Raw genomic sequence first — 16,581 nt, forward strand, 5'->3', positions numbered from 1 at the left:
CCTAAGGAAACATTATCTACAGTGACAAATTCAATTATTCCTTACAAAATACATGTAAATAACTATAGGAACTAACTTACAGGAAAGGAAAGGGATTTCCTCATCACATATTTCCATAATTCCATCAGAGAAGCTCTTAATAATGGTACATAATTTTTAAATCTCAGTTTAAATGTCTATTATACTTCAAAAGTCTGTTTATCTGCATTACAGTACCTCTGTATCAGATAAAGCTTTTATCGTTTAAGCCTAAAATGAAAAAAAATACCAGAGATAATAACCCTAATTTCCTAACCTCTTCAGGGAGATACAGTAAACTTTCTTCTCAAACAAACAAAAATCACTCAAATGAAAATGGTTTATATTACCTATTAAAAGGCTGGTGATGGCATGCAATGGAAGCAACAGAAAGCTTTGTCTTGTACTACTTTACATATTTAACAACATTCCATAAGCATCAATTCCCACAAGCAGATTCTGAGAAAACCAATAGAGAATTTCTATTACAGTGTTAGAAAAATTACAAGGCATAATTAAAATCACCGTCCAGGAGACAGAAAATGTCTGGATACAAACCCTGGTTTAAGAATCATCCTTCATCCCTGAGAAGCACAGGACCAGTCACGATTTACAGCCCAGCCATCAGCACTTCCCTTTCTGATGCTGTGCAGCTTCCAGCCTCTGGAGCAGCCCAGCACAGCTGCTTGGTGTGATGTACTGGAAGCATCCAGGAGTGGGTAAGGCAGCCCAGACAAAAGGAAGGTGGAGGGGTGTGCATGGGAAACAGCTGAATGTGATTATGCATCCTTGCTCTCTTTTGCATGCAGGAATGCAGAGTTGCCCCAGTAATTCCTTACCAGGTCTCTGGTGAGAGCTTGTAAGGAAAATGTGCCTAGAGAGACTGTTGTCTCTTGCTGTTGTATCAAGTTCAATTCCATGCAAGAAAAACATAAGTTCAGTCTCAAGGCTTCAGCAAGGCTTGAGGAAATTAGGGCACATTGCTTCCAGTGACTGATTTTAAAACATGACACAGAACACTGGAAAATGAGCTATAGTGAAAACGAAGAAAGGAGTGATACTAACCCACCTGCTTTTTGACCTGAAATGAGAGAGATGAGATTCAGTGACTGTGAGCTCACACTATGCTCAGTTTTGGAACTGTGGGTAATTTCCCTAGGTATAGTATTTTCACTATATAGGCACTCAAAAAAGAACAAGCAGTGAAAATTAAATAGTTAGCAAGATATCACCTGCCTTGGTCAACTTACTCTTGTAAGTTCAATTAAAAAAAAAAAAAAAAAAAAAAGGCAAATTGGTTGGTTTGTTCAGTTTCTCCTTCTAAAAAAAACTCAAAAAACCAACAAAACCACCACCAAAACACTCCTGTCATCTCAGTGACAGCATTTACCATAGACAAGATTTGCAAGGCGCTCACTAGTATTCACACGAAGATTCACTACCACCAAGTTCAAAAGTCAAAATTAATTACAACAGGGTTTAAGGCGAGTCTAAAATATTTTACAGTGGGGATAGGGAAAATATCACTCATTCAAGTGAAATGTGCTGGTGATATCACTACAGCCAGAAGATTTGTACAATTTCAACCTTCTCTATTGGCATCAATCTATGAATGATCCTCATGCTCACTTCAATTGCAAGTAAGGACATTTTATAAACAAAATACATTTTTTTATTGATTAATACATGGTTTTTTAGTCTGTAAGGAGACATGGGAATGAAATCTGGATCTGTGGAAAGCTTATCCTACCTCGCTAGAGAAAAGAAAATTATTCTGTGCTCATTATTCTGATCCTCCAAAAGTGATTTTTGGGAATGAGAAATGTACTGGTGAAAAAGTACACAAGCTATTGCCAAGGCTGATTGCTAACATTAAATGACTTTAACAATTATTAGTTTTTTTAATTAAAACCGCACTGTTCATTCCAAGTAAAACTTTTAAAGCTGCACTATGTCTCCCTGATGCTCAGACCTTTAATAAGTAACTGGTCTCTGGGTATTTTATGGGCTGTGTTAATAGTTCTCTAAGGTGTTCTGCACAGCTAAGAGACCAGTGTCTCTAAGCTGCATTAGGAGCTCACATCAGACATGTAATACATCTCTTAATGTTCAGAAACGATGCATATAGACTATGGCCCTCTCTGTCCCTTTTATTTCCTGTATAATTATCCCTATGCTAAATTATTAATGCGATCTAGCATTTTACTGACTCATTTCTACACTCATTTCAGGATCAGAGATGTAATACTTTGAACAGTACAGGTTTGAAATTCAATGTCATTGCCTAAAGAGAAAGTACTGGTGAATTATTTCTTATGACAATCTCACCTAAGATGATGGGGAGAAACCCCATGAAAAAAGGCAAGTATGCTTAGATACTTTTGAGATTTGCTTTGCCACAAAAAAGGTCAACACATTAAAAAGAATCCTTGTGCATATAATCAGTAAAAGGCAGGAAGTGTTACTGAGTTTCAGTCATTAACTTTGCAGGTTAAGAAAGTATTCCTGAGTTGCTGGATGGGGTTCCTTGCTATTACATGCACTGCATTACACAACATTTATACTCACAGTCAAGTCAAGATGAGTAATTTTAAGGGCAAATCTTATCAATTATCTTTTGTATACTAGTGTCAAAGCTTGTTACACTAATAAACCTAATTGCATACGTGATTAGTGAAACCCCAAAAGACCCAGTAAAATACTGTTACGATGGAAGACAAAGTCAGCAAAAAGTCTGGTACTTACCTGCCTAGAAAGCAATTTTAAAAATCCACAACAAAACAACAGCTGATGTCCTAAAGGAAAAGTATGGGGGTATTTTTGTTTTGTTTATTTTTTAACAAAAAAAATTATTTAAAGATAGATCAGGGACCAATGTGTCTGGATGTCTGAATAAATTGCTACAAAGATTGTTCTAGATGTACCCTACCAATATACTCCCTTCTACACTTACATGACAATAAAAATATCTGAGCTGGCTGGCACAGCTCTGCAACTATATGGAGAAAAAAATGAAAGTCAGGGACAGCATCCAGCTGAAAGTCAGCTTGGGTGTCACAGCCTGTAGAAAAGTGCCTGGGCAGCACTGCAGCAGTGACAAGGTTCCTGCATTATTTGAACAGATACCAGAAATCAATTAATGATCTCAATGACATGGAAGGCACAGTCTAAAGGAGAAAGGGGTGTAAGTGCAGGGAAAAGCTAGTGCCCCTTTTCAAGGGAAGTTGTATCTGACAGACAGATATGGAGCCTGGATGCCTGGCATAAGCTTTTCATCTCTGGGATTCCAGAGAGCGCCTGCTGAAGATCACAGCTAGGCTTGGAAGAAAAGTTGCACACATATACATACACACACACACACCAAAAAAAAAAAAAAAAAAAAAAAAAAAAAAAAAAAAAAGAAAATCTGGCATGGAAGAGACTATTTGTTTTCTCATGTAATCTAAAACAATATGGAACAGGGAGACTGAACAGGAGTTAAATGACAAATTTTTACTGTTTATTTTAAATGCATGGTTGCAAGATTTTGTCTGATGAAAAGGACTGAAGCGGAGGTGAGGAACGGAAAAAAGATGAGAGAGCACCATTTGTACCCATCAGACCAACTCTTCAAAGGCAGGAGAGGCAAGAATCTATTGTTTTCTGCTGTGAGCATGTGAAAAGCAGGCTCCAAGGTTACCTTTATTGTTTGTTGCTCCCTTGACCTCTCCTGGATACCTTCAGCACATCACACCCAGCAGCTGTGCTGAGCTGCTCCTGACTGAGGGCATCCCCAGGCTCTGGGGAGAAGAGGCAGCAGCAGCCCAGGCCAGTGCAGAGCTGCCTGAAGCAGGTGGCTGCAGAGCCTCAGGAGGTGAAGGGACCCATGGATGGGCAGCAAATCATGGCTGGCCCAGTGTGTCTCAGAGTACAGTGAATTCCAAGCCAGAATTTGTGTCCGTATTTCCACTCTGTTCTGGGATGACAATTTTGCATCTCCCTGATAGTTTTTCTCTTGCTTTATATAGAAGTGGTCTATTAAGTTTCTCCAATTTTTTTTTGAGAAACTATTAAGTGTTTTTCTAATACCCAAATCAGTTTGCAAGGAGTTTAAATGAGATGAGCATTCCATTCTCCCTTCTCCTTTTTAATGGTACCTAAGCACAGTGGCACCTCTCCTCCACCACCTTTTTTCCCAGAACAGACTGCAGAAGTGGTCCTGTAATTAGTTCCCAGATTCCCAGTGTTTCTTATGCAGCCTCTCTGCTGTAACAGTCTGAGCTGTAAGAGGCCTGAGCTATTTTCTTCACTGCTTGTCACAAATGGAAAGTTCAGGCAGGAGGCTGGAGTCCTGCCATGCCTTCTTGCAGACTTGGATTGCTTCAGCTCTCCATTTCTCATCTATCCTTCACCAAGGAATTGGGACATTTTTTTGTGCTGGATGCCCAAGTTCAGCTCTACCTAATTTAAGTGTAATGTATGAACTCAGCTCTGTGGAATGTGGATGTGCACACGTGTCTATAATCAACTAAGGTAACAATCATACACAGAGTTAAAATATTTGCATTCAAAGATTTTGAGCAAATCTGAAGTTTCCATAATGCTTAGTCACAGACAATATATTATCCTGATCCCAGCTGCAGACTGCAAGATTCTCATTAAAGATAGCATGCCATGAAAAGCCTTTATAAGGATGCACCACTTCATCAATGCATCTGCAGCAGAAAATGACAAATTAGGATACAGAACTTTTACAGGTAACTTATTGATGGGTAAGAGAGTTTCATTCTAGCTGTTATTAAACTCTAACTGGTATTAGAGCTATCTCTGTAATAGAGATTTTGCCTCTCTCAGAAGTGATACATTATGAGAAATATTACATGAATTATTAAAATTATTTCTTCCCCCCCCAAACACTTGGTAGAGGACACGTCCCAAGAATTCCAAAATTAGAATAAGCTGCTGATACAATGTTAGAAAACATTTATGCCTGTTATTTTCAGAGAGGAGTAGCAATCAAATATATAAAAAATCCAGAAGCCTGCAGAAACCACAGGATATTTTGAATACCACTATTTAATGTTATCTGTCCCTTTTCTTATACTGCAAAAATACTATAATTGTTAAATATATTTATTTATGGGTGGCTGGGATAGTGGTTACTTTTTATTTAGATTTGTAGTGCTTTTTCACTGAGCAAAAGGAAAAAAAATAAAGCTCTGTAAAATAACTGCAGCACAAGGACTTGACCAAGTAGAAGGTCACTTGCTCAAAGGTTAACATTCAGGCAGACTCTCAAACTTCATGGAAATATCTCCTCAAAACTGCATCTCTAGCATCACTCCAAAACAAAGAAGATTTTTCTTTCACAAGACCTCTTCTCACTCTGGAGGAGAACAGATCACCCAGAATTACCATAAGGAAAAAGCACCAGGCCTATATCCACAGCTGGATGTGCAATGGCCGTAAATGACTTAAGTGCTCTGATGTGAGGCCCTTTTACAGATTTCTGTAACTCTTATTGCCAAGTCAGGCTACCACAACTGCTCTCTGCTAGCACTGATGGGTGGGTGGCTGTCAGAGGAACACTCACCCATACCATTCCAGGACAAATTGTTCTAAGTGCAGGAGAAAGTTCATTGTGCAATTTGCTGAAAAGAGGAAACCCAATGCCTTTCCCACAGCCCCCAGTCAGGAGCAGCCTCAGAGGAATCTTCCAGGACAGGCAAAAGGGGACCAGGGCTGTGAGCACACACTTCGGTGGCCACACAGTACCACAATCTCCTCCCACAAAACTAGAGACTTTGTCCAGTGACCACCAAGGAGAGATATCAACTAGCCAGTCCCCTTCCCTGCAAGGAACAGGCCTTTCCTTGTCATCAACCCCATCCTTCCCTGGGATCACCATGCTTCCATGCTATAGGCAGGAAAATCCCAGAATGCTCCAGATAATTTAGCAAGATGCTCTAAGTGATTTGATAAAATGTGTTAAGGCATACATGGAGCTATGGGAGGATTTAGCAGGATTTAACAGAAAATTCAGAAGAGAGAAAAAACTGAGATGAGCTAATCAAGTGGAAACACAAAACACAAATTTCTTTCTGACATCATTATTTTGTGGATGCTGAGCTTCTTCAGAGGGAGCTCAGTAAAAACACATTTAAAGGCTGTCATTTTGCTCCAGACAAAGAAGGCAATTGGCAATGCTCCTAATCATTCTTACGTAGCACAAGCATCACCTTATTCTTTCTTAATAACATATATTTAATGGTAATAAATATTAACTATTAACAATAAATATCAATAAACCATTAAAAAGCTTATTATTCTCTTATATTACATAAAATCACTACTGCAGTATTATCTATCCTGAAGTATCTTGTAAGGTAAGGTTTTTGAGGATATTCCATTGAGAAATAAATGTATTTTAGAACCACTGTATCACAGCAAGTTACCAAGGCTTGTGAAAGTGACAGTTTTTGACTTGTGGCAGTGATAACCCACTTAACAGAGATATACAGTTGTGAAGACTGAGCTGTGCTCTAGATAGGCATATTTTATTGCAATCCTGAAAAACAGCCCTTATCAGAATATATGGTATTCTGCTAATATTTCACTGGTTAGAAAGCTCTTGATCTTCATCATAATTGTAGAAGATGAAACTTTCTTCCCCTTTGAAAGATGCCATCATTGCTTTCTAGTAAGGTATCAGTATACTCATCCCAGATTTTAATGAAAGCAAACACCACCTGCTGTTGGAATAAACCTGTTTATTTAATCTGCTATTTTGCTTTCAAATCTTAAAGTATCACTTTTGTTCTGTCATCTCTGAGGTGTACTGTCCCTTCTCTCCATCTCACAGGTTTCACATGCTCCTCCACAGGCAGAAGCTGACCTGTGCATCTTCCTCTTGGAGATGCAACACCACGCTGGGACCAGAAGGATGAGCACAGGCAATTCTAGAAGCTGGGGGGAGAGAGAGAGGCCTCACCCTTGGATGTTTTGAAAATATGAGTGGCCAAGACTTGGGATACAGCCCAGTCAAACAATGAAGTTAACCCTGCCTAGAGCAATGTGCTGAAGAAGGTACCTCCAGACCTCCTTTCCACCATAAAGCGTCCTTTGCTTCCTCCTTCTTTCATCCCCTTTCTTTCACTTTTGGGAAGTGCAAAGGTCTGAGCATAGCAATATTAGCTCTTACTGCTTTCTGCATACCTCTGTGGCAACTTCTGTTCACACTGAGAATAATATCTGCTAAGGACAACTTGAACAGCATACAGTAAGATCTTCTTAGACACAGGAATGTGTTTATTTCTTTCCTCCTAACCCGTAGATTTTGGCAAGCACAAGTCACAAAAATCCATAAAAGAGCTTAATGTTTAATAAATACCTTTTTGAACCTTTCTCTTGTTTTTCATTTTGAAAACTTTTCTTCATAAAATATTTTGATTTGCACTCTAAGATAAAAATTTTCTCAGAAGATCCCTGGAGTTCACATATATTACTTCTTTTCCCATTATTTCAGTGAAAATAAAAAATAATAAGGAAAAAACTGTAGAAAGAAAGAATTTGATCTCTGCTGAAAAAGGGAGCAGATGGAGAAAAAGGCAATCAATAGGCCTCAGAATTACTGTGGAGAAATAGGCATGTTTGGAAAGTACAAAATGTTGCCGAGAGCACAAAACATCACACAAAACCTGCCTTAACAGTTGCTATTCCACTCTCTACACTATCTGAAGGGGCAAACTGTATGCTCTGTTTATTTTCACTCACCATAAGCACTCTGCACTTAGCAGATGCCAGCATATGTTTTGACTAGAAACGCAATTAAACTAGCTTGGAAATAACCAATAGGTGGGGGAACAAAGACATGTTGAGCCACTTGACACTAGCTGGAAGGCAGCAGGACAATCTATCAGCCACAGTAGCCAAGGGAACTTTAGGAAACTGAAATATTTTGACTGTATGGAAGCTCAGCTGAGGGCTGAACAGTAATTGTTGAGGTGGGGTGGAAACAGTCCTCTACACAGAACAAAAGCCAGCTGCACAGCCTTTACAGGGAGCCCTTTGCAAATCACTCTGGATTGCTAGTGTCTTTTTAGTCTTATTTATAGCTCTTCATTGTCAGAGTTAAGACTGCAGTATTTCTGGTTGTTTGGAGGTTTTCCTGAGTTTTTCTGAGAAAATACCCCAAACTCTATAGACATTCAGCTGTGGCACCCTCCCATGCTGCATTCTGCAACTTCCAGCCCCAAACATGCCCCACTACCAGTCCTTGGTTTATACATTTTGGCTTTCTTATTTTTAAGCTTTACTAGTTCCCTACACTCCATTTATTTTTTGTCCTATGTTCATAATTTCATCTTCTGTCAACAAGCCAAAAGATTCTCCCCAAGAGACTGGAAAGCCACTTACTCCTTTCCCATGCTTTACTGACAGTAAACACAATCCCTGAATCTTGCTTGTGTAGTGTTTTAAGTGTGCCCCTGGAGATTCCTGAGCTCTGGGGCTAAATTGTTCAGCCCAGTTGGATTGCTCAAATCCCTGTTTCAACATGCCAGCATTGGCAAGCACAAGGAAAGAAATATCCTCTGGAAAGCAACAGTTCAGAAGAGCCTCTTCAGTATGCAGTGTAACAATTTATGTAAAACTAGCTGACTGAAAAGAAGAAAAATAAAAGCTGACCAAGAATGGACAGGACAACTGAGAAACAGAATCAGCCATCAAAAGTTCAGTGATTAATAAAAAAAAAAATTAACTACATTCTTCTTAACACTACCCTTCTGTCTCTCAGTATCTCATCCAAAGCAAAACAACACATTTTATACTAGTCAAAGCTATTAACAATAATTTAAAATGTCATCTTTCAACTATCCCCCAAACAAGAAAAGTTCCTTCACAGATATTGACAGAAAAACAAAATACGCATGAAATTAAATTATGAAGACTCAGTTACCAAAGAATACTTGCCAAAATGCATGGTTGAAGTATTTCCCACTTTATGTCACTATTACCACAGGGAAAAAACCCCACACAAAATGCTTTAGTGATAAGGATCCTGGGATGTCTCTGTGGTGTAAATAAGAAGAGAAGGCAGACAATGGAGATCTCCCACCTGCTCCCTCTGCTTCTTCAGCAGCAATAATGTGCAGATTAAACCACAAATTACATTTATTAGACAATAATGTGAAGGCATTTAAAGCTTTATAACAGGAAAGAAGGCTAAATTAATGCCATCTTCAACAACGTGTGAAAAAATAAGAGACTTTAGCGGCAGGAACAAGCTCAAACACGGTGATGAGAAAATTAACTGACCAATTCATTAGCCACAAAATGCACCTCATTTCAATACAACTTAAAAAAGGATTGGCATTGCTGCTGTTGCTTGTATTTGCTAGGAGCCTGAGATATTCTCCATCTAGTGAGATGTTTTCCTCATAATTCTGTGTCACTTCTTATAGAGTTAATCCTGATTTTGTCCTGGACTAGAGAAAACTATACATTGAAGCAGCATGCATTTAGGGCTCAGCCCTGTAGCATGTTGAGTGCTCTGGCCCCTGGCCACCAGAGCACTTAGGCACATGTTTTATTTTAAACACATGAGCAGTTCTGCTGAAATTCAGAGAGAAAGTCACAGTATGGAAAGGGCCAGATTATGCTTTGCAAATGTAAAGCTATATTAAAAATTAGCAAAGCTATTTAAAACTAATGCAATTATTTCTCTGAATCAAGTAAATCTACCTGGGTAGACAAAGTATTCTACAACACATTAATAGGTCGGAGAGGCCTCTCAGCCCCACTCATGGCTCAGGTATGCTCCCAGATTTGACAAAAATTGTTTTGTAGAAAATAACATGAGTATTCAAAGTTCAGCAATATCATTCACTGCCACCAAAACCAAAAAGAAAGGCAGAAACTGAAACCTGGAGCACATTCTCAATTCTAGTGCAGCTTGCAGAGTTCTGGGCCATGAAGGATGTGTATGCCCTTCACAAAATTGTTCAAGTTGACACCACCTTTTAACAACTACCAAATTCTGGCAAAGTTCTTTTCTTTTCACCACTGACATAAGAACTGCACTAATTATTCCCTGAAAATGCTATTAACATTTCACTGTTAAAATTACCTAGTGTCAAGTTGCAGACAAAAAAAAAAAAAATTGAATAAATTTAATATACAGACTACATAAAATTTCAGTAGAAATAATGCTTTGAGGATAGGATTAAAAAAAAAGACATGAATACCACTTTTACCTGTGTGCCTAAATCTTTACTCATCTTTGAGATGAAAAGAAAAAGCATTATTTTACACCATTATGACCATATTTCCTGAAATATGAATGTTACATAATGCATCAATTTTATTTGAAAACAAATCTGGTTTTAATTTTGAGATCATAAAATAACGTTAGCATATTTTATATCTCTTGCTCAAACACATCAGAAACAATTTAAATAATTTTTGTTACATATTGTAATCTGCACCTTGAGTGACAACCCCTGCACTGGTTATCATCTTAGAGGGATGAGATAATAAATAACTCCCTGCTTCAAGCAGTATTTATAATGCAAAATGTCATAGCTCTGTAAAGCAGTGCTGGCACATCTTAGCAAATTGTTGTATCAATGACATTTTAAAACTAGAGAACAGGAATTTGAAGCTAAAAGATCAACAACATTCTGTGTTTGAATTTGTAGCACATCAAAGCATAATGCCTCCACCACAGCAGCTGAGAGCACCTTAGTTTCTTCAACACCATTGTATTAAAAATAAAATTACTTTTTAAAAAGAAAGGACAAGTCTTATTACAAAAACCTTAAATTTTCAGTAACTGCTGGTATATACAACATTCCTACCTTTTCCCCCAATTAAATCCTCACTTGATTTTGCCAGGTTTAATGGGAAACAGTGATTGAGAAACTTGGTTCAAGGCTTTGGGCTTCCTGATGAAAGGATGAAACAACATGCACTTGAGCCACAGGTTGTACAGACCTCTGGTATTTGTACAAAACCTTGCATCTGAAAGGAAAGCTGGGACAGGATCTTGAGAAGCAGGCTCCAGGTAACAGGTCATGCCAACCCTTGGGACACAGGAGATCTCTCAGCTGCCTGGGCCCAGGGACACAGACCCACCACCCCTGATCCTAAGGAATTGCTCAGTTTGGAAAAGACCTCTGTGGCCATTAAGTCAAGCCATTAACCCAGTGCTGCCAAGGCCATCAATAAACCAAGTCCCTAAGTGCCATATCTATATGTGTTTTAAATACCTCCAAGGCTGGTGACTTACCACTTCCCTGGGCAGCCTGTTCCAACATTTAACAAGCCTTCAGTGAAGGGTGTTGTCAGATGCTAAACACTTAAAATCTGTAAAAAAAATATTTTAACATCTACCTTTCTAACATGTATTTTTTTTCTGATTTTTTGGTGCCAAAGACACTTAAAATGCTGAAATATTGCCAGCCATTTCTGCCACTGTGGCAGCTGTGATGCACACTGTTCAGAAGAATGATTTCAAATAGACTTGCCAGTCCTGTGAGACCTCTGTTTATATCTCTTTTCTAGGCCCTACCCTGTAGTGCTTAACTCCATCAGTTCTCATGAACACAACAGATTAGATTACTAAATCCTGACAGCCTGTAGAAAAATACTTCATTTGAAACACCACATATCCACTCTGCTTTTCCTGATCCAGAGGCTGCTCTGTAGAAAAGCTGCAGCTGGGAAGTTCTGTATTTGCTGTGTTTTAAGGGGGATCCTGTATGGATAAATAATGCTGTCCTTACAAGATGATTTGATTTGGCTGACAATGAATCTGTCCTGTTACATTGCTATGCCATCACATCTCACTGGGCTCTGATAAATCACTGAAGCAGGTACACTCTTAAAAGGCCCCTGTAAACCACTGATGATACATATACGATCGAGCAGGATGAGCTTCAGATACCAAGGGTATCTTCAGCAGCAAAGGGTCATATGACTCATTTAATAAATTCATTATTTATATTGAACATAACCTATACGCAGAGGCTGCTGCATAGTTCAACTGCAGTAATGATGAAGAGATTATCTTCTAACTCCTAAACTACATTTACACATAGTTTATAAAATTACTCTTTCTTTAAATGAGTTGGTCTTCTTTAAGGAAAAAAAAAAGCCAAACCAAAAACCCAACAAACCCAGCCTAAATCAGCACCTCAATAAAGGCCAAAACAGTTCAGGACAGCAACTAATGGAAACAAACAAAGCAATTACCATTTTAGATAAGTAAGGAAGAAAACACAGCCTGCTATCTCATTCTGTATAAAAGCAGAGACTTAATCAAGTCAGAACTAACTAAAAACTGAAGAGGTCCATTAAAATAAGCAAAAAAAGAAAGGTGACTTTCTATTCATATTGAAGCCCACTGTAAACCTCATTTGGTCATCAAGTTGTGAAATCACTAAATACAAGCAGGAAACAAACCCAAGCCAAATCAGACTTAGAAAAAATACTTCAAGTAACTACTGTGCTGCTAGCACTGGATGAGCTCAGGAGCAAGGGGCACAAGCAATGAGGCCTTACAGCTCCTGGCAAACAGGGGCACAGGAGCTGTGTTGCACAGCAGAGCTGAGTCTGGACAACATCCCCTCTGCACATCCCCCCTACCAGCTGATATTAGTCCACGGACTTTAACTTTCCCTTTCCAAATTAAAGCAAGTGATAAAATCTCCAAGGTGAAGGACAAAGAAGTTGAGACAACTACCACCTTTCTACACCAGATTAACCAAGCAGAGTTAATCAGAGCAGTTTGAGTCAGTAGTTAAAAACCAAACATAAGAAAATATATATACAGTAGAGTAAATTGTTTTGTTATATTTTGTATGACCCATAAGATGTGTCTAGAAAATACTCATAGAAGGAAAAGCAATAGAGAGCTCAGACTTTTAATTAATACTGCTAATTTAACTTGTACCCTAACACACCACTCACTTATTGTTATCTGCACTCCATCAGGGAGTAGATGGTGACATGTCTCAAGCATTGCTAGGAAATTATTTGCATTTTGTCCTTTCCCTCATAAACAAAACATCACAGTGGCAGAAGCTGCTTGACCTACTTTCTAAGAAAGAGATTTTCAAAGAAGCACTCCCCCCTCCTCCCATTATTCCTGATTTCTGCTTTACTTACACCTCCAGTATGTAAAAGAGTACACAAACCAGCTACTAAACTAATTTGCTTGTTTTATCCACTGTCTCACAGTCAATCTTACCTATTCTTTTCCTGGATTTGGTGTTTTAGGTGTCTATATACTCCATTAGAAGAGAGCAAGCCCCTCAACAGTAGTGAAAACCTACACAGACAGACATAATGCTAGTTTTTCACTTATCTCAGTGAGACCCTTGTTTTCCCCAGATCTCAGGGATCTGCCAAACGTTAAGATGCTACAAAAGAGCTCTGGCAAACTTTCTGTGAATATCACAGAAGTGAAGTAACCTCTTGACAAGGTCATCTTCTCTATCTTTTAAATTATTTTCTTAACTTCATTTTTTTTCATCTATGAACAAGTCCAAGTGATAAAATGATGCTATGCCATGGGGCTTGCCTTTGGATCCTTAATGTCAGCTTCTGCTGGACAGCTACAGTATCACAATGGCTAGCCTTGTTTTTATCTTTGCCTGCTGTTTCCTCAGATGCTCGTTCCTTCAATTTTTCTGCACCTTGACTCCCTCTAAAACAATGACAGCATTGGAATCCCCACCAATACTAAATGGGTGGGGGTAAAAAAAAAAAAAAGCTTTATTGGTTTTTAGCCATCATGACACAACAACCCTCCCTGAGAAAAACAACTTCGTTTAACAGTCAATTTAATGGAAAAGCAGGGTGGATTTAGTTACTGTGGTAAAAAAAAAAAAAATTCACAGAATTTAACATTATTTTGGGACACTGCAAAAAATTAATGTGGTCATAGGAAACTTACAAAAAATTCAGCTTTCAAAAACTTCCTGGAAACTCATAGTCCCTAAGAATGGGTAGAGATGGGCCAAATGTTAGTGGGAGATAGTGACCTCTGTGCTGCCTGGGGCTCAGACACAGGGGAGGAGGGAAATGGGGAGCACATCCAGCTGCAGCTTGGAGTGAGCTCTTCTCCAGTCTGGTGATCCACTGCTGTTCCTGGCTGGAATGGTCAATCAGTAAAACATTTATTAGTTGATTTTTCACCTATCACATCAGGAAAATGAAACCTTAAGGGTAAATTAGAGAATTTGAAAAAAAAAATATATAGCTCTATAGTTCATCAAGTCTGAGAAGTGATAAATTCTTCCAGCAATTTAGTCCAGATCAGGTATAGGCAGCTTTTTAAGTGTGTTGCATCAACATTTGAACTAAAGCATTTGTTGCAGCAGAATAACCAGATAATGACAAATTTGCACAGGAACATTGGTGCCTTGCTCTGACTTTCTTCTCCTACATGACAAATTTAAGTAAAGGAAGAGGAAAAGGAGATGAAAAGTAAAAGAGCTTTATTTCAGCCCTTCAAATAGTTAGGAGCTTATCAGTAATCACACATTGTATAATCACGAATTCAATCCAAAATGCATAGAACATCGGGAGCAAAAATAAAAGTCAAACATAATCAAAAACTGTAAACAATGATATGGCTCACAGAATCAGCTGCATAAAACAATTTACAAGCAAGGTTTATATCTTTCTTTAATCAAATAGAGGGGGAAGTCAATGTTAGTAGTCTTAAAATAGTCACTGAGGTGATGATAATACAACAGCACTATTTATCCTCTGAAATAATAATGACTCTTTGTGAACAGCTGAATTAGCTGTTGTCTTATAAACTGCTCAGGATTACAGATATTTATGTAAGAGCAGAGGATGCACACAGCCCTCCCATGGATAGCCCTGCAGTTACATGCACCTTCTTTCTCCCACCTGTGTCACCCACAAAAGACTGGGAGCACTGGATGATGTCACCCCACGTGCAGTCAACCCTGACCATCCTAAACACAGAAATTAAGACAACCCTTGTGAATCATTTCTCCCCAGGCTCTAGTTCTTCTGCTTTAAAAATCTGTGTTAGAACTATAACAAATATGGTGAAAGTGTGCTTGAATCAGCTTAAGTATGTATATTTGCCAAACAAAAGAAATTCTGTGAGTATTCCTACTCCACAGCTGACTCACATTCAGAACTAAATCCTGCACACAGTTATTTTACGGCCTTGCTTGAAGTCAACATAAAGCTGACTTGCACTGCAATTTAAATTACCTCCAAATCTCTTTTGGCCAGAAAAACTTTCCATAGTAACAAGAACTATTCTTTAGAGACCATATTTTCTAACACCAACACCTGAATTCATTTAATCTGAGCTTTTCAGACTCATTGCAGTCACCTGCAGTAGATGCTAATGTGTTGCTTCAGGCTGTTGTTGGAAAGTTTGATGCCTCAATTCTCACAGGATTTATCACTTTGAGGCAGGTCCTTCACTTCCTCTCCCCTAAGTACAATAACACCCACAAACCCTCCTTCTCGAAATCATTCAGACACTCTTTCATAGCTATCTAGCTGGGCAGCATATAAAGCAATAAAACTATTTCCCTAACATAAAAAAAAAAAAAAAACCAAAAAAAAAACCAAAAAAAAAAAAAAACCAAAAAAAACCCAATCTCTCCTTTTTCTAATGTTGCTAAACCAAAATATCAACAATCTTTCAGTTAGGAAAAGGTGGACCACCAGATATTTTAATTACTTGTGGTGTTACCTATTTCTAAGCAGAATAATTTTTTCCAGCAAAATTTTGAAGCAAAGCCACCTGGAGGAGGGGACACAGCAGCTGCTCACTGGAGCCAAGCAACAGAACAGCTTAAAAGGAAGAATTAAGAGAATAATAGTCTATAAAATTGAAAATATTATAAAAGGGTTATAACACTAGATGTCATCTCAAATCTGCTTGATAACCTGAATTGACACAGTTTGTTTTATTAGTACAAGCAGTTAAATTAAATCATGGTGTTATCTCTCACTCAAAATGTTTCACCCTTAAAGCATGGCATTGATTAATTAGAACTACACAAGAAAGTCTTGTATAATGGAGTCAGGCCATTAACTTCACTTGGCTGAAGGTGAGACTTGGGCTGTAAGTATTAAGTCCTGAAAAGAGCTATATATATTCTCCAATGGGAAATCATTTCTGCACGACTACAATGCCCACGTTGCTCTGCTGAAACATCCATTTCACTGAGAGGAAATGAAGACTGTCTGCTACATAGGAGTAAACATTTTCCAGTAACAAGTAGAAAATGGTTCAAAAGGTCTTGCTTCTCATGATTTTTAAAATTTATTTAAAGAAACTCCTCATTTTAATAAAGCTAACGTTCTGTTTAGATACAAAAAAAATGCATTAGGTAGCACACAAAATGGAAAGTGTGCTATTTCTGTGAATGTCAAACGATTGAGTTACTATCATTTTGAGACACCTCTTCTATACCTAAAATGTACAATCCTTTTGAACAAGTGTAGTTGCTCCAGAGATGCAATTACTGCAGCTCCAACAAAATAAAATGAACTATGGGAAGCATTGGGTTCTTCAGGCTT

General features: G+C 38.3%; 1 protein-coding gene across 4 annotated transcripts in view; it reads right to left on the reverse strand.

The window, feature by feature from the left end:
• The window catches only part of CHRM3 (cholinergic receptor muscarinic 3), a 251,418-nt gene that overhangs the window by 149,706 nt on the left and 85,131 nt on the right, over nucleotides 1-16,581 (reverse strand). Inside the window, exon 3 of one of the 4 annotated variants that reach the window (XM_079297859.1) lies at nucleotides 13,247-13,327. The exons of 2 other annotated variants lie outside the window; for them this stretch is intronic. In XM_079297859.1, coding sequence (XP_079153985.1) covers nucleotides 13,247-13,327 — 81 coding nt within the window. Of the gene's footprint in view, nucleotides 1-13,246; nucleotides 13,328-16,581 lie in introns of those variants that run through there. One more of the 4 variants, XM_079297862.1, reaches the window with a different exon arrangement.

The sequence above is a fragment of the Erithacus rubecula genome, assembly GCF_903797595.1.
Source record: "Erithacus rubecula genome assembly, chromosome: 2".
Taxonomy (NCBI): domain Eukaryota; kingdom Metazoa; phylum Chordata; class Aves; order Passeriformes; family Muscicapidae; genus Erithacus; species Erithacus rubecula.